This window comes from Rhinoraja longicauda, chromosome 1, assembly GCF_053455715.1.
Source record: "Rhinoraja longicauda isolate Sanriku21f chromosome 1, sRhiLon1.1, whole genome shotgun sequence".
NCBI classification, from domain to species: Eukaryota; Metazoa; Chordata; class Chondrichthyes; order Rajiformes; family Arhynchobatidae; genus Rhinoraja; species Rhinoraja longicauda.
The window spans coordinates 30,511,828-30,535,777 of record NC_135953.1 but is presented as its reverse complement, the minus strand read 5'-3'; the positions used below and the strand labels follow the sequence as shown (position 1 = coordinate 30,535,777).

At 42.1% G+C, this 23,950-nt stretch overlaps 1 protein-coding gene across 1 annotated transcript in view; it reads left to right on the top strand.

Annotated features, from left to right (window-relative positions):
* LOC144608742 (A disintegrin and metalloproteinase with thrombospondin motifs 12-like) overlaps positions 1-19,577 on the top strand; it is a 417,538-nt gene extending 397,961 nt beyond the window's left edge. Inside the window, exon 24 of the mRNA XM_078426828.1 lies at positions 19,402-19,577. Coding sequence (XP_078282954.1) covers positions 19,402-19,577 — 176 coding nt within the window. The remainder of the gene's footprint in view (positions 1-19,401) is intronic.
* Positions 19,578-23,950: the final 4,373 nt, after the last annotated feature.

Sequence of the window (23,950 nt, the reverse complement as noted above, 5' to 3'; positions counted from 1 at the left end):
AATGGCGGTGCTGGCTCGAAGACCCAAATGGCCTCCTCCTGCACCTATTTTCTATGTAACAGAGGTATTTCCATCATCTGGAAATATCAGCTCAAAGCGACATAAAACATGGGAACCTCTTAACCCTACCACTCAAAATACACATGATCACATGCTTTAATTAAGTACTTTGGTTAATCAGTGCAAAAAATATAAAATATGCATAGTTTGGACAAGTCACCATGCTTTGCACATCCTTCTAGAGCTCCACATCTGCCTTTCACTCTTTTTGAAATCAGAGTACTTTTTCATTGCTTTGCCCACTTTACACAAACATGTTTTCTGACCTAGGTAGGGTGCTTCATCCACCCACTCCAGGCTCAAACCTAATTAGTGGGGCCCTGAACAGTAAGAATCCTTGGAATTGATTCCTGTTGGAATGTATGTCCATTTCTTTTCTGCTCGGCCCCAGAGCTCTAATTGCCATTAAAATTACTTTAATAAACGATTTTGTCCGATATATTCTCATTTAGCCTCCCAGCCTTTCCAATCAATCTGTAGCTTTTCCACACATCTCACAAAATAATTGTCTGTTTTAAACTGATATTTGATGTGTGAGTAAGAGAATATGGTGTCGTTTTATTGAGTTTATGTCTGTTATGTGTCAGAATTGAACCTGTGGTGTATTGATAGATGTGGGTCAATTTTGTCCGATATATTCTCATTTAGCCTCCCAGCCTTTTCATTCAATCTGTAGCTTTTCCTCACATCTCACAAAATAATTGTCTGTTTTAAACAGCTCACACCACCACAAAAGTTCAAGGAAAGAAGTCTACATTTGATTTCAGTTATGAATTATTATTGGATTTCTTGGTTTTACTCTAGATGTTGGAATATTTGCTCATGTTTTGTCAACATAAATGGTGTCTTCACTAATTGCAACACAGTCATTACTTACCACATATCATTTAAACATGTAATGTAAGGCGGATATTAATTCTCAATTAATAAATCCATTAATAATGGATGACTAATTAGGAAAATTCCACATATTATCAACATTTCCTTGTTGGATATTTACATGCCATCTGTGCACACAAATTTATTTTTCTGACCTTTGCTTTATAATATACTAACATTTGCCAACAGGATAATAATCCCTATCCCCCTACTGTTGACTGTATTTTGAACCTACATGTGACCAAGTCTTTGTTGGATGCAGATTTCAATAAACAGATAGACAATAGACAATATGTGCAGGAGGAGGCCATTCGGCCCTTTGAGCCAGCACCGCCATTCAATGTGATCATGGCTGATCATTCTCAATCAGTACCCCGTTCCTGCCTTCTCCCCATACCCCCTGACTCCGCTATCCTTAAGAGCTCTATCTAGCTCTCTCTTGAATGCATTCAGAGAATTGGCCTCCACTGCCTTCTGAGGCAGAGAATTCCACAGATTCACAACTCTCTGACAGATCCATTAATTGGTAACAAATTTATCAATAGAAAAATATATGTTCTTCAATCAGTGAAAGTGAATATTTCAAAAACCTTTAAGAAAAAAAGTCACACCTTTAAGTGTCACTGTCATTTGTTTTATTGCAACATGAGGGAGAATAGAAGCAAGGAAGTGCGGATGCTGGTTACAAAAAGGACACAAAGTGTTGGAGTAATTCAGCAGGTAAGGCAGCATCTCGAGAGAACATAGAAAGGTGACGATTCAGGTCAGGACCCTTCTGCATTCTGATGGTGGGGTGGGGTGGGGGTGGAAGAATTCTAGAAGAGAGGAGGGGCAAGACAAAGCCTGGCAGGTAACAGGTTGATACAGGTGAGGAGGGTTTTTTGATAGGCAGATGCTCATGTTAATTTCTGTCCCCACGTTACAGGTCAAATAAGTACAAGCTGCTGTAATCTCTCCCCTTTCCTTCAATTGCAATCAGAATCACTTTATGGGAAAAAAATATTGGTGAAAAAGCGACATCCGCTGCTACTTCCATGAATGCGGCTTTGTTGCAACATCATGCGATGGAAAGAGGTAGCCAAGGGGTTTGATGTAGTTGGTTAAAAAGTAGGCATGGTGGACCAAAGGTTCTGGTTCTTTACTGTATGTCTGTGACTCTGTGAGATACTGGGATAGTATAGTCACTGCAAATGTTGTAGTAAAGCATCAGCCACCACCTTATTTCCAATGCATCCTATATAATTATGTAGGATGTGGACGGGTTGGTTAGTAAGTTTGCAGATGACAACACAATTGCTGGGGTCACAGACTGTGATTGACTGATAATACTACATTTATCCAGACCCCACCCCTTGATTAATGTAACTGATGATTCCAGGGGAGATTGTAGTCAACAGTTATTCAATTGTATTCAAAAAGCAATAAACTGCTGGAAATGTGAAACAAAAATTGAAAATACTAGAAACACTCAGCAGGTCAGGCAACAACTATGGTGAGAGAATAGACAATAGGTGCAGGAGGAGGCCATTCGGCCCTTCGAGCCAGCACCACCATTCAATCTGATCATGGCTGATCATTCTCAATATTAATCAAATGTAGTGAATCAGTTTGAGGACCTTTCGTGAGACCATCAGAAAAGTAAATTGTTGCTTGGTTTTCTTTCATTCAGAACTTTCAACTCCTTGACTTTTATTGCTCCCTCGTGCTCATTCTCAACAATCTTACATGAAGAATACGGTCACAAAAGGGTTTTATTTTCCAACTATTGTTCAGAAAATGAATAACTCTATGTTTGAAATGTGTAACTTCAATAAGGAATGAGCAAACTATTGTTGATGAGAGAGGAGAAAACTAATCAGAATTTTCTACTTAGCAGGACAGGAAACTGAACAATGTCAGATTTATGCGAGTCTTTATAGTTAGGCTTGCATGCGTGTAATGTTCGAGTTGTAATCTGAACTTTCATCATCAGTAAAACCAGGAATACAGAAGGAAATATTAATTCGGCAAGAAGTTAGAAATTCCATAAAGCTAGAAATACCACAACATGGCCTACAAGGGACTCATCCCTTCCAATGCATCCTTTATAATTATGTAGGATGTGGACGGGTTGGTTAGTAAGTTTGCAGATGACAACAAGATTGCTGGGGTCACTCCACTTTTAGCTCCAATTGTTGATTTCACTGTAAATAGGGGCTAGATCATCAGAATCTCTGGAGAAACATGAATGAATGAATATTTCATTGTCACATGTGACAAGTCACAGTGAAATTCTTTGCTTGCATATCCAAGGTATGTGCAAGATACATCTTCTGGATACACTGGGACGCATCCTCAGTGATGTGGCCTGGAGTCATCGGGTGTTTCGGGCCTCACAACATAAGACACCCTCACCCAGGCGACCCAGCCGGGGTTGATCAGGCACTGACTTGCGTCCCAGCAGCAACTGCCCACGGATCAGTCCTCTTAATCCAAAGCCATCTAGTGTCTTTCTCTGTGGCTTCGCTTGCAGATTGAATGGCCCTCTTCTTTGCCAGCCCCGTAATGCCCAATTGGTTGAGGACTTTGCAGAGTGAGCGTCCTGCAAAGCCTCTACAGCCCACTTCTATGGGTTCATAGCGTGTCTTCCAGCCTCTGTCCCGGCACATCTCCACCAGCTCCTGGTACTTGCAATAGTCACCCCATAAAGAGCACCGACAAAGTTACAAAGTATCCAATGTATATAAAGTACAGTATAAGATATTCAAATCATTTCCCTGGCTGTTCCACTGCTTTTCTCCGCAGTAAGTAAGATGTCCCCTTAACCTTCCTGTTGTAAGATTTAGCTGTGTTTTGATTCTGCTATTTTGTTTGGCATGTCTATCTGATCATTCAGCTCTCTTGAAGGAAGTTCTTCTCAAGTGCAGTATTTTTTTTAGTTCTGATTACATTGAGGTCACCTAGCATGTGTTTGTGTATAAAATCAAGTAATTTACTTCAACAGTGTTTAGATTTTTTTTAGATTTAGCGATAGAGCGCGGAAACAGGCCCTTCGGCCAATCGGGACCGCGCCGCCCAGCGATCCCCGCACATTAATATTATCCTACATACACTAGTGACAATTTTTTTTTTTTTTTTACATTTGCCCAACCAATTAACCTACATACCTGTACGTCTTTGGAGTGTGGGAGGAAACCGAAGATATCGGAGAAAACCCACGCAGGTCACGGGGAGAACGTACAAACTCCGTACAGACGGCGCCCGTAGTCAGGATCGAACCTGAGTCTCCGGCGCTGCATTCGCTGTAAGGCAGCAACTCTACCGCTGCGCCACCATGTTCTCTACTGTCAGCAAAACAAACAAGCTCACAACTTTCTTCCTGTACCCATATCATTAACATTGGGCAGAAAAAAAACAAGTTTTCATTCTAATGAACATTACCCATTAATTCCTCTCATAAACCTCACACATAAAATCCCCTCCACAACCTAATTTGCTTTATCTCAAAAGTGTCGTATGCCCTAAATGTTAATTAATTTGCCCTGCAGTGACTTACATCCATCCTATTATTCAATCATTGCTGTGTAGGTATTACATCCATCTGTCCTCCAGAATAGAGTTAATCATTTAGCTTGTAATAGGCTGGGGGAGGAACGACTTGAAATATCCTTGTTGAATGGTAAAGGTGAGGCTAACAGAATAATTCAGAGACTGATCTTTTGAACTCTCCTGAAAGTGTTACACACCCGCTTGCCAATTATGGGATATCGCTCTTAAATGTGACAATCTGCTTTGGATGCCCCTGTTAGGCCACAAATAATTTGATCAGCAATTCAAAAGCTTTCATTTGTTACAATCCATTACATTCAAGAAGAATAAAATGTCAATGTAAGTGAATTTCAAACAAAAACTGAGGCAGGAGTGTGTGGAAACAAGGCCAAATTATTAATGGGACAGATCATTCAGGTAGAAAAAAAAATAGGCGCTGGCGTAGGCCATTCGGCCCTACGAGCCAGCACCGCCATTCAATATGATCATGGCTGATCACCTAAAATCAGTACCCCATTCCTGCTTTTTCCCCATATTCCTGAGGTACACTGTTCAGCTGACACAGAAAAGGACTGGCAGGTATTTCCACTTGCAAGACAGGAACTTATTGATGCCGTTAGATTAAATGAACTGAAGAAAAACCTTAAAATGGCCGAACTCTTTTCCAAAATTGTGCATTGTAATCAGGAGAGAACTTCCTGGAGAGACCAAAACAGATCTTTCACATCCTCAAGAGATTCAAAAGCATTTTATAGGAAGATAGCTTCCATGGTGGAATTCAGACTCCCTTTCAGACTCTCCAGCCGGTCCTCAGACTACTGGCATTCACAAACTCGAAAAGTGCGTGAAGATTAGAGAGGGTGCTCTGAAAGCAGCCTGAAGAAGGGTCTTGACGTCACCTCTTCCATCTTTCCAGAGATGCTGCCTGACTCGCTGAGTTAGTCCAGTTTTTTAAACTAAAGCCAAACAGGAGGGAGAAAATTAGTTAGGCCAAATAGCCTTTTATCTATACCATATATATTTTCATGATTGTACGACTATAATTACACCAGGATAGTATCGACGCAAGGATTTTCCTGCTGAAACCTAGGCAGAAATTCCAGGGAGTTTCAGTGGGACCTTTCTTCAGACTGAGAGTTAGGGGAAAGGGAGGCGAGAGACACAGAAGGTAAATAGAACGAATGAATTACAGATATTCTGTTTACCTTCTATATCTCTCGTTTCCTTTTCCCCTGACTCTCAGTCTGAAGAACGTAAATGTCACCTACTCCTTCTCTCCAGAGATGCTGCCTGATCCACTGAGTTACTCCAACATTTTGTGTCTACCTCCGGTGTAAACCAACATCTGCAGATCCTTCCTACACAAGCTACTGATACTTGATGCTTTGCATTATTCTTGTACGGTACACTTTCTCCAGGACAAGCAAGGCAAATGACCTGAACAAGGAAATAATTAAAATGAGTCTTGAATGCAGGACCGTGACCTGAAACATCAAATATTGCTTTGCCTGCACAGATGCTGCATTACCCACTGAGTTCCTCCAGCAATTTGTTATATATATTTTTTTAAACACACCAAAAATACAAACTGATGGGGTCAGTGTTGGATATGGATGCCAACATAATCAGCAAATGGTGTTATATTGACTGTGCACCTGGTGTTCTTTTCTTGAATTAGCTCTTGTGCTCAGAGAAAATGGGAAATCAGTAATGCAACGCCTAGCCTATTAACAATCTCGGATTGAGTCATATTTCAAAAGCTATCAGTAATTATATCCTCTACTCCACAATCTGTTGTACTGCCCATGTCCGATTTTTCCCAATTAGCCAACAATATGTTTTAAAAAGATGTAAGTAATAGAAAGTAAGATAACTTATTGCAGAAGGAACTTTTAGCGATTTTCTTTTAGGAATTTCGTCACAAACCTTCCACTTTGATACCCGATTGGAGTGTGGAAAATTGGACAGACAACTGTGAATTTAATTCCATCATAATTTCATCTCATTTAAATGCATGTGAAATTAAAATTGAAGTCATCCAAATGGATTTGTTCAGCACGTGAAACTAAAGCTTTGGATTGAAAACAGCTGAGCCAACAATACAAATAATCTTAGTGATCTTAGTGTTCTGCTCTAAAAAGAGCTGTACTACCAGAGGAATCCAGAGGATCATAGTATATACAGCCAAAGAGATGCAGAAAAATGCAGTGGAAGCAATCAGCAAACACAAACCTGATTACTCTCATAATCACTGTGAGTTGGAAGGAATATTACACAACTTAGCTGTTTCCTTAATATATTCTTAGAATTATTGAATCTATCACAAGCGCATCATAAATACGTTATATTCAAGGCCTGGATTTATGACCAAGTGCCATTGTTAGCAGAATTCAGATACGGTAGGTTCTGTGCTGACTTTAAAGTCAAATGTGATTTGAAAATACATGTAAAATCGGTGGCAAAAGTCAGAATATAAAATCTGCTCTGAATGTGCAATCGAGCAATGTAAATGAACATGTCATAGTCATAGAGTCATAGAGTGATACAATGTGGAAACAGGCCCTTCGGCCCAACTCGCCCAAACTGCCAACGATGTCCCAGCTACACTAGTCCCGCTTGCCTGCGCTTGGTCCATATCCCTCCAAACCTGTCCTATCCATGTATCTGTCTAACTGTTTCTTAAAGGATGGGATATTCCCAGCCTCAACTACCTCCTCTGGCAGCTTGTTCCATACACCCACCACCCTTTGTGTGAAAAAGGTTCCTCTCGGATTCCTATTAAATCTTTTCTCCTTGAACCTATGTCCTCTGGTCCTCGAATCCCTTACTCTGGGCAAGAGAAGGGGAATCTACCCGATCTTTTCCTCTCATACTCATATATTTTGTATAAGATCTCCCCTCATCCTTCTGCGCTCCATGGAATAGAGACCCAGCCGACTCAACCATCCCTATAGCTCACACCCTCTAGTCCTGGCAACATCCTCGTAAATCTTTTCTGAACCCTTTCAAGCTTGACAATATCTTTCCTATAACATGGTGCCCAGAACTGAATACAATATTCTAAATGCAGTCTCACCAATGTCTTATAAAACTGCAACAAGACCTCCCAACTTCTATGCTCAATACTCAAACATTGAAGGCCAAAGTGCCAAAAGCCTTTTTGACCACCTTATCGACCTGCGACTCGACCTTCAAGGAACCATGCACCTGTACTCCTAGATCCCTCTGCTCTGCAACACTACCCAGAGGCCTACCATTTACTGTGTAGATCCTGCTTTTGTTTGACGTTCCAAAATGCAACAACTCACACTTTTCTGTATTAAATTCCTTTAACCATTCCTCCGCCCACCTGGCCAATCGATCCAGATCCTGCTGCAATCTTTCACAACCATCTTCACTATCTGCAAAACACAAAGTGCCATCAATGTTTATTATTATTATTATTATTATTATTAATGTGGCAATTTAAAATATGAAGAGAAGTACAGTCACCATCAGAGTGGGGCTGGAGATCCCAGGAGAAGTGTATTTTCCATCGAAACTGCAATTAAAGCTAACCAGGACTAGCTGCGTCGTTAGTCGACTTATCTAGGGAGAGAGCTGGGCAGATTAATTGCCTCCGAGTTAAAGCTGATAGTGCAGCAGAAGAAACAGCCCTGGCTGAACAGCTACAATTGTCTTTCAACCATTGCAGGTTAGGTGAACACTGAACTTGTTTGTCCATGGGTGCATTAAAACGCACCTTCAGACACAGTTCATAGAAACTCACTTTTTCATGACCAGAGACTGCTCTGGGGAAAGCAGATATTCAACCTGCATAAAGGAATGTGGATATTGCCTCTAAAAGATTTGCTACTAATGGTCATTTCTGCGATCTTCTGTATGCTGATCAAGTTGTTCTCTGGAGCTCACAGAAATTGTGGCCTTAACACTACAATTTACCACATTGACTTCACAAGGTAACGCAGTTACAGTTTTAAGGTGGCTTTTCCTTTACCTAATATCGAAGGATCCCCTCTCATCCTTCTAAATTCCAGTGTATACAAGCCTAGTGGTTCCAGTCTTTCAACATATGACAGTCCCGCCATTCCGGGAATTAACCTAGTAAACCTACGCTGCACGCCCTCAATAGCAAGAATATCCTTCCTCAAATTTGGAGACCAAAACTGCACACAGTACTCCAGGTGCGGTTTCACTCGGGCCCTGTACAACTGCAGAAGGACCTCTTTGCTCCTATTCTCAACTCCTCTTGTTACGAAGGCCAACGTTCTATTGGCTTTCTTCACTGCCTGCTGTACCTGCATGCTTCCCTTCAGACACCACCAATCCTTAAAATACTTCAGCTGTTCACAGAATAAATTTGCTTAACCGCTTGAGAAATATATGCAGAAGTATATGAGTAATTACAGATAGTACAGTGGGCCTCTGTGAGCAATTACCTGCTACTAATGGGACCATGAAGTTGCTTACTTGTTAAAGAAGAAAATGATTTAAGTCATCCCACAAGTAGTGCACTGAATTTAAATTCTGCTTATCTGAGCAGCCTTTGATGAATAGTAATAATTGCACGAGTTATTTATTGCAACACAGTTTTCAAAACCTGCACACTCTCATGCTGACTGGAGGACATATTTTGTTATATTATTATTTGCATTTAATATGGGTGATAGTTTGGAAATGTGTTCATTTTGATAACATAGAGAGCAAGTTCCTCAACAATACACAGCTGGTGTCACCCAACAGCATGTGTCAGACTTCGAGCTATGCAATTTTCTTTTCAGCTTACCTGAAAGAGTTGAGAGAATTACTGTCTTGTTAATTTCTGGTAGATTTATACAAACATAAAAAATCCTTTGACAGAAAGTAACCCTAAGGATATTTGCTTAAATATCAATTTATGTGAATGTTAACTTAAGATATTGTTGCCATTAATTTCAAATTATGAATAATTTCGAGAGAAAAAAAGCAACAGGGAAATAAAAACAGCTCCAGATTTGTTTTACAGCGTCCTTGGAGAACATGAGAAGGTGACATTTAGGGTCTGGTCTCTTCTTCAGATGTCTGCCTATCTATGTTCTCCAGGAATGCTGCCTGACCTGCTGAGTTTACTCCACGTTTATGTCTTTCCTTGGTGAACCAGCATCTGCAGTTCATTGTTTCTCCAGGTTTGTTTTGTATTCATTAGTATTTTCCTGTGAAGGAACTCTTGGGGTTTTCTTGGGGTTTGCCTCATTATCCAATGTATGCGAAAAATCATGCAGTTCACAGACAATTAATGTCATAGAAACAAAGAAACATAGAAATAGGTGCAGGAAGAGGCCATTTGGCCCTTCGAGCCAGCACCGCCATTTATTGTGATCATGGCTGATCATCCACAATCGGTAACCTGTGCCTGCCTTCTCCTCATATCCCTTGATTCCACTAGCCCCTAGAGCTCTATTTAACTATCTTTGAAATTTCTCCAGTGAATTGGTCTCCACTGCCTTCGTGGCAGAGAATTCCACAAATTCACAACTCTCAGGGTGAAAAAGTTTCTTCTCACCTCAGTTTTAAATGGCCTTCTCTTTATTCTTAGACTGTGGCCCTTGGTTCTGGACTCCCCCAACATTGGGAACATTTTTCCTGCATCTAGCTTGTCCAGTCCTTTTATAATTTTATATGTCTCTATAAGATCTCCTCTCATCCTTCTAATCTCCAGTGAATACAAGCCCAGTCTTTCCAATCTTTCCTCATATGACAGTCCTGCCATCCCGGGGATTAACCTCGGTAATCTATGTTTCTATGAACCTACGCTGCACTGCCTCAATAGCAAGGATGTCCTTCCTCAAATTTGGAGACCAAAACTGCACACAATACTCCAGATGTATAACACAGCAAAGAGTAACAGGATGCCAGAGGATTGGAAAACTTTCATAGGACGACAGAAGGTAACAAATCGGGCAATACGGGCTGAAAAGATGAATTACGAGGGGAAGCTGGCCAAGAATATAAAGAAAGACAGTAAAAGCTTCTTTAGATATGTTAAGAGAAAAAGAGAAGCAAAATCAAATGTGGGTCTCTTGAAGGCAGACACCGGTGAAATTATTATGGGTAACAAGGAAGTGGCAGAAGAGTTGAACAGGTACTTCGGAACTGTCTTCACTAAGGAAGACACAAACAATCTCACAGAGGTACTAGAGGACAGAGGATCTAGTGGGGTAGAGGGACTGAAAGAAATTTGCATTAGGCGAGAAATAGTATTGGGTAGACTAATGGGACTGAAGGTTAATAAATCCCCTGGGCCTGATGGCCTGCATCCCAGGGTACTCAGGGAGGTGGCTCTAGAAATAGTGGACACATTGGTGATCATTTTCCAATGTTCAATAGATTCAGGATCAGTTCCTGTGGATTGGAGCATAGCTAATGTTATCCCACTTTTTAAGAAAGGAGCGAGAGAGAAAACGGGGAATTACAGACCAGTTAGCCTGACATCGGTGGTGGGGAAGATGCTGGAGTCAATTAGTAAAGAGGTAATAACAGTGCATTTGGATAGCGGTAAAAGGATAAGTCCAAGTCAGCATGGATTTATGAAAGGGAAATCATACTTGACTAAGCTTCTGGAATTTTTTGAGGATGTGACAAGTAAAATGGATGAAGGGTATCTAGACTTTCAGAAAGCCTTTGATAAGGTCCCACACGGGAGATTGGTGAGCAAAATTAGAGTACATGGTATTGGGGTTAGGGTGTTGACATGGATAGAAAATTGGTTGGCAGACAGGAAGCAAAGAGTAGGAGTAAACGGGTCCTTTTGAAAATGGCAGGCAGTGGCGTGGAGCGCCGCAAGGCTCGGTGTTGGGGCCGCAACAGTTTACCAAATATATTAATGATTTGGAAGAGGGAATTAGAAGCAACACTAGCAAGTTTGCCGATGACACAAAGCTGGGTGGCAGTGTGAACTATGAAGAGGATGTTAGGAGGTTTCAGGGTGACCTGGACAGGTTGAGTGAGTGGGCAGATGAGTGGCAGATGCAGTATAATATAGATAAATGTGAGGTTATCCACTTTGGCGGCAAAAACAAGGAGGCAGATTATTATCTCAATGGTGTTAGGTTAGGTAAGGGGGAAGTGCAACGAGACCTTGGTGTCCTTGTACACCAGTCACTGAACGTTGGCGTGCAGGTACAGCAGGTAGTGAGGAAAGCTAATGGCATGTTGGACTTCATAACGAGAGGATTTCAATATAGGATTAAAGAGGTTCTTCTGCAGTCGTATAGGGCCCTGGTAAGACCACATCTGGAGTATTGTGTACAGTTTTGGTCTCCTAATTTGAGGAAGGACATCCTTGTAATTGAGGCAGTGCAGCGTAGGTTCACGAGATTGATCCCTGGGATGGCAGGACTGTCATACGCGGAAAGTTTGAAAAGGCTAGGCTTGTATTCACTGGAGTTTAGAAGGATGAGAGAGGATCTTATAGAAACATGTACAATTATAAAAGGACTGGACAAGCTAGATGCAGGAAAAATGTTCCCAATGTTGGACGAGTCCAGAACCAGGGTCCACAGTTCTGGGAGAGGTGGGACCAGTACAAACAGGACGGTCTGCACCTGAGCTGGAATGGAACCAATGTCCTAGGGGGAGTGTTTGCTAGTGCTGTCGGGGAGGATTTAAAATAATGTGGCAGTGGGATGGGAGCTGGAGCAGAGAGACAGATGGGTGTAAAATGAGGGTAGAAGCAACAGGTAGCAAGGTGAAAAGTAAAAGTGGCAGGCAGACAAATCCAGGGCAAAAATCAAAAAGGGCCACTTTTCAACATAATCGTACAAGGGGTAAGAGAGTTGTAAAAACAAGCCTGAAGGCTTTGTGTCTCAATGCAAGGAGTATACGTAATAAGGTGGATGAATTAAATGTGGAGATAGTTATTAATGATTATGATATAGTTGGGATTACAGAGACATGGCTCCAGGGTGACCAAGGCTGGGAGCTCAACATCCAGGGATATTCTATATTCAGGCGGGATAGACAGAAAGGAAAAGAAGGTGGGGTAGCGTTACTGGTTAGAGAGGAGATTAAAGCAGTGGAAAGGAAGGACATTAGCTTGGAGGAAGTGGAATCGATATGGGTAGAGCTACGAAACACTAAGGGGCAGAAAACGCTAGTGGGAGTTGTGTACAGGCCACCTAACAGCAGTAGGGAGGTTGGGGATGGCATCAAGCAGGGAATTAGAAATGCATGCACTAAAGGCGCAGCAGTTATAATGGGTGACTTCAATCTACATATAGATTGGGTGAACCAAACTGGCAGGGGTGCTGAGGAAGAGGATTTCTTGGAATGTTTGAGAGATGGTTTTCTAAACCAACATGTCGAGGAACCAACGAGAGAACAGGCCATTCTAGACTGGGTATTGAGTAATGAGGAAGGGTTAGTTAGCAGTCTTGTTGTGCGAGGCCCCTTGGGCAAGAGTGATCATAATATGGTAGAGTTCTTCATTAAGATGGAGAGTGACAGTCGATACAGAAACAAGTGTTCTGAACTTAAAGGTAACTTTGAGGGTATGAGGCGTGAATTGTCCAAGATAGACTGGCGATTGATGCTGAAAGGGTTGACGGTGGACATGCAATGGAAGGCATTTAAAGGTCGCATGGATGAACTACAACAAGTGTTCATCCCAGTTTGGCAAAAGAACAAACCAGGAAAGGTAGCGCATCCGTGGCTAACAAGGGAAATCAAGGATAGTATTAAAACAAAAGATGAAGCCAGATTAGCCAGAAAAAGTAGCATACCAGAGGACTGGGAGAAATTCAGAGTCCAGCAGAGGAGGACAAAGGGCTTAATTAGGAAAGGGAAAATAGATTATGAGGGAAAACTGGCAAGGAACATAAAAACAGACTGCAAACGCTTTTATAGATATAGGTATGTAGGTTAATTGGCTGGGTAAATGTAAAAATTGTCCCTAGTGGGTGTAGGATAGTGTTAATGTACGGGGATCGCTGGGCGGCACGGACTTGGAGGGCCGAAAAGGCCTGTTTCCGGCTGTATATATATGATGATATGATATGATCATAGGGAACAAGGAGATGGCAGACCAATCGAACAAATACTTTGGTTCTGTCTTCACTAAGGAAGACATAAACCGTCTGCCGGAAATAGCGGGGGACCGGGGGTCTAATGAGATGGAGGAACTGAGGAAAATCCAGGTTAGTCGGGAAGTGGTGTTAGGTAAATTAAATGGATTAAAGGCAGATAAATCCCCAGGGCCGATAGGCTGCATCCCAGAGTGCCTAAGGAAGTAGCCTCAGAAATAGTGGATGCATTAGTGATAATTTTTCAAAACTCTTTAGATTCTGGAGTAGTTCCTGAGGACTGGAGGGTAGCTAATGTAATCCCACTTTTTAAAAATGGAGGGAGAGAGAAAACGGGGAAATATAGACCAGTTAGCCTAACATCGGTAGTGGGGAAAATGCTAGAGTCAGTTATTAAAGATGTGATAGCATTACATTTGGGAAGTGGAGAAATCATCGGACAAAGTCAGCATGGATTTACCAAAGGCAAATCATGTCTGACGAATCTTATAGAATTTTTCGAGGATGTAACTAGTAGAGTGGATAAGGGAGAACCAGTCGATGTGTTATATCTGGACTTTCAGAAGGCCTTCGACAAGGTCCCACATAGGAGATTGGTGTACAAACTTAAAGCACACGGTATTGAGGGTTCAGTGTTGAGGTGGATAGAAAATTGGTTGGCGGACAGGAAGCAAAGAGTAGGAATAAACGGGTCCTTTTCGGAATGGCAGGCAGTGACTAGTGGGGTACCGCAAGGCTCAGTGCTGGGACCCCAGTTATTTACAGTGTATATTAATGATTTGGACGAGGGAATTGAATGCAACATCTCTAAGTTTGCGGATGACACGAAGCTGGGTGGCAGTGTTAGCTGCGAGGAGGATGCTAGGAGGCTGCAGAGTGACTTGGATAGATTAGGCGAGTGGGCAAATGCATGGCAGATGCAATATAATGTGGATAAATGTGAGGTTATCCACTTTGGCGGCAAGAACAGGAAAGCAGAGTATTACCTGAATGGTGACCGATTGGGAGAAGGGGAGATGCAACGTGACCTGGGTGTCATGGTGCACCAGTCATTGAAAGCAAGCATGCAGGTGCAGCAGGCAGTGAAGAAAGCGAATGGTATGTTGGCATTCATAGCAAGAGGATTTGAGTTTAGGAGCAGGGAGGTTCTGCTGCAGTTGTACAGGGCCTTGGTGAGACCGCACCTGGAGTATTGTGTGCAGTTTTGGTCTCCTAACCTGAGGAAAGACGTTCTTGCCTTAGAGGGAGTACAGAGAAGGTTCACCAGATTGATCCCTGGGATGGCGGGACTTACATATGAGGAAAGACTAGATAGACTGGGCTTGTACTCGCTGGAATTTAGAAGACTGAGGGGGGATCTTATAGAAACATATAAAATTCTTAAGGGGTTGGAGAGGCAAGATGCGGGAAAATTGTTCCCGATGCTGGGGGAGTCCAGAACCAGGGGTCACAGCTTAAGGATAAGGGGGCAGTCTTTTAGGACCGAGATGAGAAAACATTTCTTCACACAGAGAGTGGTGAGTCTGTGGAATTCTCTGCCACAGAAGGTAGTTGAGGCCAGTTCATTGGCTATATTTAAGAGGGAGTTAGATGTGGCCCTTTTTGCTAAAGGGATCAGGGGGTATGGAGAGAAGGCAGGTACAGTCTACTGAGCTGGATGATCAGCCATGATCATATTGAATGGCGGTGCAGGCTCGAAGGGCCGAATGGCCTACTCCTGCACCTATTTTCTATGTTTCTATGTTTCTAATAAAGGGGAGGCCATTTAAAACTGAGGTGAGAAGGAACTTTTTCACCCAGAGTTGTGAATTTGTGGAATTCACTGCCACGAAGGGCAGTGGAGACCAAATCACTGGATGGATTTAAGAGAGAGTTGGATAGAGCTCCAGGGGCTAGTGGAATCAAGGGATATGGGGAGAAACATAGAAACATAGAAAATAGGTGCAGGAGTAGGCCATTCGGCCCTTCGAGCCTGCACCGCCATTCAATATGATCATGGCTGATCATTCAGCTCAGTAGCCTGTACCTGCCTTCTCTCCATACCCCCTGATCCCTTTAGCAAAAAGGGCCACATCTAACTCCCTCTTAAATATAGCCAATGAACTGGCCTCAACTACCTTCTGTGGCAGAGAATTCCACAGACTCACCACTCTGTGTGAAGAAATGTTTTCTCATCTCGGTCCTAAAAGACTTCCCCCTTATCCTTAAGCTGTGACCCCTGGTTCTGGACTCCCCCAGCATCGGGAACAATTTTCCCGCATCTAGCCTCTCCAACCCCTTAAGAATTTTATATGTTTCTATAAGATCCCCCCTCAGTCTTCTAAATTCCAGCGAGTACAAGCCCAGTCTATCTAGTCTTTCCTCATATGTAAGTCCCGCCATCCCAGGGATCAATCTGGTGAACCTTCTCTGTACTCCCTCTAAGGCAAGAACGTCTTTCCTCAGGTTAGGAGACCAAAACTGCACACAATACTCCAGGTGCGGTCTCACCAAGGCCCTGTACAACTGCAGCAGAACCTCCCTGCTCCTAAACTCAAATCCTCTTGCTATGAATGCCAACACACCATTCGCTTTCTTCACTGCCTGCTGCACCTGCATGCTTGCTTTCAATGACTGGTGCACCATGACACCCAGGTCACGTTGCATCTCCCCTTCTCCCAATCGGTCACCATTCAGGTAATACTCTGCTTTCCTGTTCTTGCCGCCAAAGTGGATAACCTCACATTTATCCACATTATATTGCATCTGCCATGCATTTGCCCACTCGCCTAATCTATCCAAGTCACTCTGCAGCCTCCTAGCATCCTCCTCGCAGCTAACACTGCCACCCAGCTTCGTGTCATCCGCAAACTTAGAGATGTTGCATTCAATTCCCTCGTCCAAATCATTAATATACACTGTAAATAACTGGGGTCCCAGCACTGAGCCTTGCGGTACCCCACTAGTCACTGCCTGCCATTCCGAAAAGGACCCGTTTATTCCTACTCTTTGCTTCCTGTCCGCCAACCAATTTTCTATCCACCTCAACACTGAACCCTCAATACCGTGTGCTTTAAGTTTGTACACCAATCTCCTATGTGGGACCTTGTCGAAGGCCTTCTGAAAGTCCAGATATAACACATCGACTGGTTCTCCCTTATCCACTCTACTAGTTACATCCTCGAAAAATTCTATAAGATTCGTCAGACATGATTTGCCTTTGGTAAATCCATGCTGACTTTGTCCGATGATTTCTCCACTTCCCAAATGTAATGCTATCACATCTTTAATAACTGACTCTAGCATTTTCCCCACTACCGATGTTAGGCTAACTGGTCTATAATTCCCCGTTTTCTCTCTCCCTCCCTTTTTAAAAAGTGGGATTACATTAGCTACCCTCCAGTCCTCAGGAACTACTCCAGAATCTAAAGAGTTTTGAAAAATTATCACTAATCATATCATATCATATATATACAGCCGGAAACAGGCCTTTTCGGCCCACCAAGTCCGTGCCGCCCAGCGATCCCCGTACATTAACACTATCCTACACCCACTAGGGACAATTTTTACATTTTACCCAGCCAATTAACCTACATACCTGTACGTCTTTGGAGTGTGGGAGGAAACCGAAGATCTCGGAGAAAACCCACGCAGGTCACGGGGAGAACGTACAAACTCCTTACAGTGCAGCACCCGTAGTCAGGATCGAACCTGAGTCTCCGGCGCTGCATTCGCTGTAAAGCAGCAACTCTACCGCTGCGCTACCGTGCCGCCCTAATGCATCCACTATTTCTGAGGCTACTTCCTTAAGCACTCTGGGATGCAGCCTATCTGCCCCTGGAGATTTATCTGCCTTTAATCCATTTAATTTACCTAACACCACTTCCCGACTAACCTGGATTTCCCTCAGTTCCTCCATCTCTTTAGACCGGGGGTCTAAAGAGATGGAGGAGAAAGCAGTCATGGGTTATTGATTGTGGACGATCAGCCTTGATCACAATGAATGGCGGTGCTGGCTCGAAGGGCCAAATGGCCTCCTCCTGCACCTATTTTCTTTGTGTCTATGTGCTCACCAGGGCCCTAAGTAACTGCAGAAGGTCCTGAGAGGGGGATCTTATAGTGACGTATAAAATTATAAAAGAACAGGACAAGCTAGATGCAGGAAAAATGTTCCCAATGTTGGGGGAGTCCAGAACCAAGGGCCACAGTCCAAGAATAAAGTGGAGGCCATTTAAAACTCAGGTGAGAAGAAAGTTTTTCATCCAGAGAGTTGTGGATTTGTGGAATTCTCTGCCACAGAAGGCAGTGGAGGCTAATTCACTGGGATGAGTTTAAAAGAAAGTTAAATAGAGCTCCAGGGGCTAGTGGAATCAAGGGAAATGGGGAGATGGCAGGCACAGGTTACTGATTGTGGATGATCAGCCACATGATGAAGGGCGAAATGGCCTCGTCCTGCACCTATTTTCTATGTTTCTATGAGACCTTCTTCAGACCTCGACCTGAAACGTCACTCATTCCTTCTATCCAGTAAAGCTGCCTGTCCCGCTGTTACTCCAGCATTTTGTGTCTATCTTCGGTGTAAACCAGCACATGCACTTCCTTCCTATCCCCTTTTTGAAATCTCTGATCTCATACTTCGTTTCATTTCTTTTAATGAATTTGTCTGAAGCACTTTTCCTGTTGGATTTTTTCAGTGTAAAAGGAGTTACGAAATGTGTGCACTCTGTATTAGTTCTTTAAACATTGACAATTGCTGTTTTACTGTTTAACCTTTTAGTTACGTTTTTGCATCTGCCATCACAAACTCATGCCTCATGCCTACTTACTCTCCTTTATTCAGGCAGAGATCAATATATTTTTATCAGAGGAATTCAGGGATATGGGGTTAGGGCAGAGAGTGATGCTGACGTAAGATCAGACATCTCCATATTGCATGGTTGAACTTTCACACGCAGTTAAAAGCCTGACTGAAGTTTCAACTTCTTATATTCCTTTATCTTCAGTCAGAAGTTCTGAGGCACAGTTGCTGCTCTGAGATGGCAACACCTCACGGATTGCCACTCAAATGCTAACTCAACCCAATCAACTTTCAGCATCTGGAGAAAGTCAACCCCAGGGCCTTGGGCCGCCCTTCACGATCCAACACTATCTGTACGCTGCGGTTATTCAAACATCAAAATGTCAGGGCAAAATCTTATTTTTAGGAAGTGCTGCAAAGGCTCCAGTGCTCACAGGGCAGAACTGAATAATAGACATGGGTCGACTTTGAATTACTGGTCCAATGATTTGCAGTAAAGACTGAAGCAAAGACCTAGTGCAAGAAATTGATTATGATCAACCATTACCCATGGTCTTAATAAATGGCAGAGCAGGTTTAATGGGTCAAGTGTCCATCTCCTGGTTTAATTCATATGTTTGCATCACAACAAACCAGAGATTGATACTGATCTTCTGCTGATGTCAAAACCAACACAGATTGTGGACATTTTAGGATTAGGTTTATTATTGTCATGTGTACCAAGGTACAGTGAAAACTTTTATTTTACATGCTACTCAATCAGATAAGATAAGATAATACTAAAATTAAATTAAATCAAGTCAAACCAAAGTACAATAGGTAGAGCAACGAATATAGTTCGCAATGCAGAATATGGGAGAGAAGGGATGTGGGGAGAAAGCAGGAACAGGGTAGTGATTTTGGATTATCAGACATGATCATATTGAATGGCAGTGCTAGCTTGAAGGGCCGAATGTCCTACTCATGTGCCTATTTTCTGTGTTTCTAATATAGTTCTCAGTACAATGAGAATTTTCAGTGCAGAATGTAGCTTTAAGTGGTGGATGATGTGAAGTTTGATGCAAAACATTAAGTAACACTGCCAACATTGTTTTCCAGAAAACATCTGTAACAAGGACAGAATGTCAGAATTTTTTTGCCTCACCTTGAAGAAATTGGGTAGATGCTCCATGGTGGCTATAAAAACTCAGTGCTGTCGAACCTGCCAGAAATTTAATGTCACGATAAGGAGAAAAGGATATGCTCGTGCTTCCAGCCGAAGAACCAATTCGTGAAAGGCAATTTGGATTGACATTTGGAGGATCTGGAAATGGACTTCTTTAAACAAGGTTCAGAATGAATTCTGATACTATCAGCAAGATGCTGTTTAAATCTCTCAATTATTGGTTGATTAAAGAACTCAGTATATACGCAGTTCCCAGGTCCAGGGAAGCAGTCTGATTGCACATCAATTTACTTCTTTTGTCAGCTCTCAATCATTGCAACCTCAATTAGTTAATTTCATAGGACTCTATTCTTTAGACTTAAATACTTATAAGAATTTTTTTGCCTTAATTTCAAAAATTCCAACTTAAGCAGAAAGCTTTTTTTTCCAGTTTCATTGGTTTTCCTTTTCAATCTTAAAACCAGAACACTTGAACATAAGTATTAATACTACTATGTTTGATAAGAATACATTTTCCTGGGCATCCTTCATTTTCCATAATATCCTTTCCTGTAATTCCTCACAACCATCTCATGCCGATGCAATATTGAAATATAGGCATCTTTCCTCTAACCTCTTTCTGACAGTAAATACCCATTACACAGTAAATATATATTCATTATTCTTTGTATTAGTATCAGGACATCTTGGAGTCACAACTTTTCTTCTGTAATTGCGTTTTCAACTGCGGTGCTTAATTAAAATGCATTTTAGATTGGGGTGAGCTGTTGCCGAATGCAAATCTGTAGGTTCAGTGGTCTGGTGTCAGATGTAAGTTCATTATTTGGCTCGTTTGCTGTTTATGTTAATTAAGTCAATTATTAATCTTCAGAACAGGCAAAGAAATTCCACACAGTGAAATGTAAAAGTAAATACAGAACGTGGCTTTGGTTCAAAAAGAGATATCTCTTCGCCAATGACATTTGGGAATAGATGAGAAGGATGTATTGTTAACACAGATATGTCACATATCAAAGTGACTGAAATTGCCCACTCTTATCGTGACAGGGTGAATGCTGTCATTTTTCTGACATCTTGGGCTTTCACATCACATTGGACTGGCTGCGATTTTTCACACAATAGCAAAATACTTAGAAATTCAAATGGAGCATTTCCTGAGATATCTGGAGAACATGGATAGGTGAGGTTTTGGGTTGGGACCCTTCCCAACCCGAAAAGGGAATCTGAAGAAGGGTCTCAACCTGAAACACGACCTATCCATGTTCTCCAGAGATGCTGCCTGACCCACTGAGTTACTCCAGCATTTTGTGTCTGTCTCAATCATGACTTCTAATGCCATCTGTGTAGAGTTGTTAAGACCATATTGTTTTCTTCAAGGTGTTCCAGCTTCTTCCCTCAGCCCAAAGATGTGCAATGTTGAGAGGTTAATTGTCAACTGTGACTTTCGCTTAATATGTAGTGAGTGATTGAATCTGGAGATGGGGAGCGATTTGATGGTGACATTGGATGAAAATTATTGGCATAATGAGATTACTCAATTCTGTCATGGACTCCATGCGCTGAAATGGTCTTTTTCAGTGTCACATAGAAATGTGGTACAAACAACAGCAGCAGGTGGCGTCAGTAGCAGCGTCCTGCTATTCCTGAGGCTGCTGTGGTGATCCTCTGGATCAAGAAGCTCTATGAACAATGTCTTTCTGTGGAACTATATTAACAATGTGTGCAAGTTCAAAGGTAAAATACAAACTTGCGGATATACTCGATGGGTTCGGCAGCAACTGTGGAGGTAGAGCGACAGTCAACACTCAAGGTGCATTAGAGTTTTGGTCTTGACCGAAACATGGACCATCCATCTGCTGCTATAGCTGCTGCCTGATCTGCTGAGTTCCTCCAGCAGTTTGTTCTTTATTCTTTGCTCTAGATTGCAGCACGTGGAGGCTCTTGTGTCTGCAGCCTAAAAGTGGCGAGACTGAACAACAAAGCTGCCAGTTCTGCAATCAAAACTTTCTCCAATGCTTAGTAAGCAAAGAACCAACAAAACTCCCATTTACGGAATTTCATTGTCAGTCCTCACATCCTGTTGCTCTACTCTGGCATTCGTTCCTTTGGGAATTTGGGCAACCTGGGCATTTTCTGAAACATTCAGAAAAAGGAGTGTTAAACATGTTCAATCCGACAACCTGCCTCTTCTCGAGTGTATCTCGATTACCTCCTTTTGAGTTAAATTAGTGGAAATGTTTCAGGTTTCTGAGTGCAGGTGCTTTATGGGGATGTAACTATGCCAGTCATCCTCTGGGTGCAAATCACAGACACTCTCAGTGTTTACAGATATTTCCTTACATATACAGACAGATAGAATAGCATTAGATGTACAGCTTCTACTTCCATGCGCAGTCAGGTGGCGATTAGAAGTTCGGCTCATAATGTTGACGAGGTCTCATTTATAGCACTATCAGAACAGAAACATCATCAGCCAGATCAACATCCTTTCTCTCTATCATTCAATGATTTTTGCTGGGAGAAAGATCCCATGATTTATGCACTTTACAATGACTTTTCCCAGCTGTCATTAAGAATATCAGTGTCCCGATTTCAAAATGCCTTTCAAAATTGCAATATGAAACCATGAAACTAGTCATTGCTGGAAGAAAGGACATAAAGTGTTGGAATAATCAATGGGTCAGGCAGCATCCCTGGAGAACATGGATAGATGATGTTTCTGGTCAATACTTCTTCAACCCAAAAAGTCACCTATTCATATTCTCCAGGGATGCTGCCTGACCTGCTGAATTACTCCAACACTTTGTGTCCTTTTGTGTATTAACCAGCATCGTTGTTTCTTTTTTGTTGAAGAGTGGAGATCTGTGAAGTTATATATTTTGTTTGACTATCATTGGGAAACAGTAAAACCTTTCCCTCAGATACTTAGTTACAAACTTTAGCACAGAGTTGAAAAGCTCCTTGGTCTTCCATAAAATGCAACTATTGTTACTAAACCAGCCTCACAATACAATCAATATCCTACTCACTTCTGTCAATTCACAATGCACAAAACAATATGTTGGAGGAACTCAGCAGGCCAGGCAGCATCTGTGGAGGGAAATAGAGAGATGGCATTCCATGCCAGAACCCTTCTTCAACCCCAACCCAAAGCATCATCTGCATTTACTGAACAAACACTTTGTGCTTTTTAAATGGTACAGGCACCATTATTACAGGACTGACAGGGAAATGCAGTATAATATGAGATATATAATTTAAACTAAGTTCTGTAAATGCTCAGCAGGTCAGGTGACATCGGTGAAACAAAGCACTAATATTTCATTTTAATGTCCCTTCATCAGAACATACGATGTAATATTTATTAACATGCACTGACGCCCAGTGGCACAAAATCAATACTGCAGCAGTGTTCGTACCTATTGAAAAATGCCCCCTCAATTGTGTTCAATTGAAAAGTTACCCAACTGGGATGCAAGATTATATTTGGCTGACATTTTTGAAATAACTCATTTTGATATGAAAACCAATTACGTTTTTTTTTTACCTTAATTGGTTGAAGATCGCTGCATCGTTTTACACAGCTGCTCCTACTTCCTTAATTTTGCTTGTTTTTTTTTGCTGGGAAGCAAGGGAATTAAAATTACCCCTCGCTGAGGCAGAGGTAAGAATACTTGCTGCAAGGGAAAAAACCTGTTACTTTCTGCTCCTGTTGTTACCTCGAAATGAAAGATGTTGAAGCCAACAGCTTTATACTGTATTTCACTGTACCTTGGTACATGTGGCAATAAAATATAATTGAATTGAATCATTGAGCTGAAATGAAAGCTGAAGATCTTGCTCAACCATATTCTATCAGGGGTTTTCAAAAGAACTGCAACAAAAATTGGAGAAGAAAATCGTATAGTCGGAAATGATTAGCAAGCTTCTTATCTGTTCTGTAAAGTGCACAAATATTTGGGGGGCAATTTGGAACTCTTTTACGTTGCCACTCTATCAGTGAAAGCCTTGTCATAGAGTCATAGAGTGATACAGTGTGGAAACAGGCCCTTCGGCCCAACCTTCCCACACCGGCCAACATGTCCAAGCTGCACTAGTCCCACCTGCCCACATTTGGTCCATTTCCCTCAAAACCTGTCCTATTCATGTACCCGTCTAACTGTTTCTGAAATGTTGGGATAGTCCCAGCTTCAACTATTCCTCTGGCAGCTTGTTGCATACACCCACAACCCTGTGTGTGAAAAAGTTACCCCTCAAATTCCTGTTAAATCTTTTCCCCTTCATCTTAAACCTATGTTCTCTGGTCCTCGATTCACCTACTTGATAAATGATTCCTTTATTGGCCATCGCCATGGCTTGAAAGTCAGCAGTGGTCAGGTCGGGTATCCGGGTTATGTGGTTGCTGTGACTTAGGTAGAACATGGTGCTATTGAATGATGGTGCTCTCTCAATAAACACTTGCCTTATCTTCGTTATAAGTGT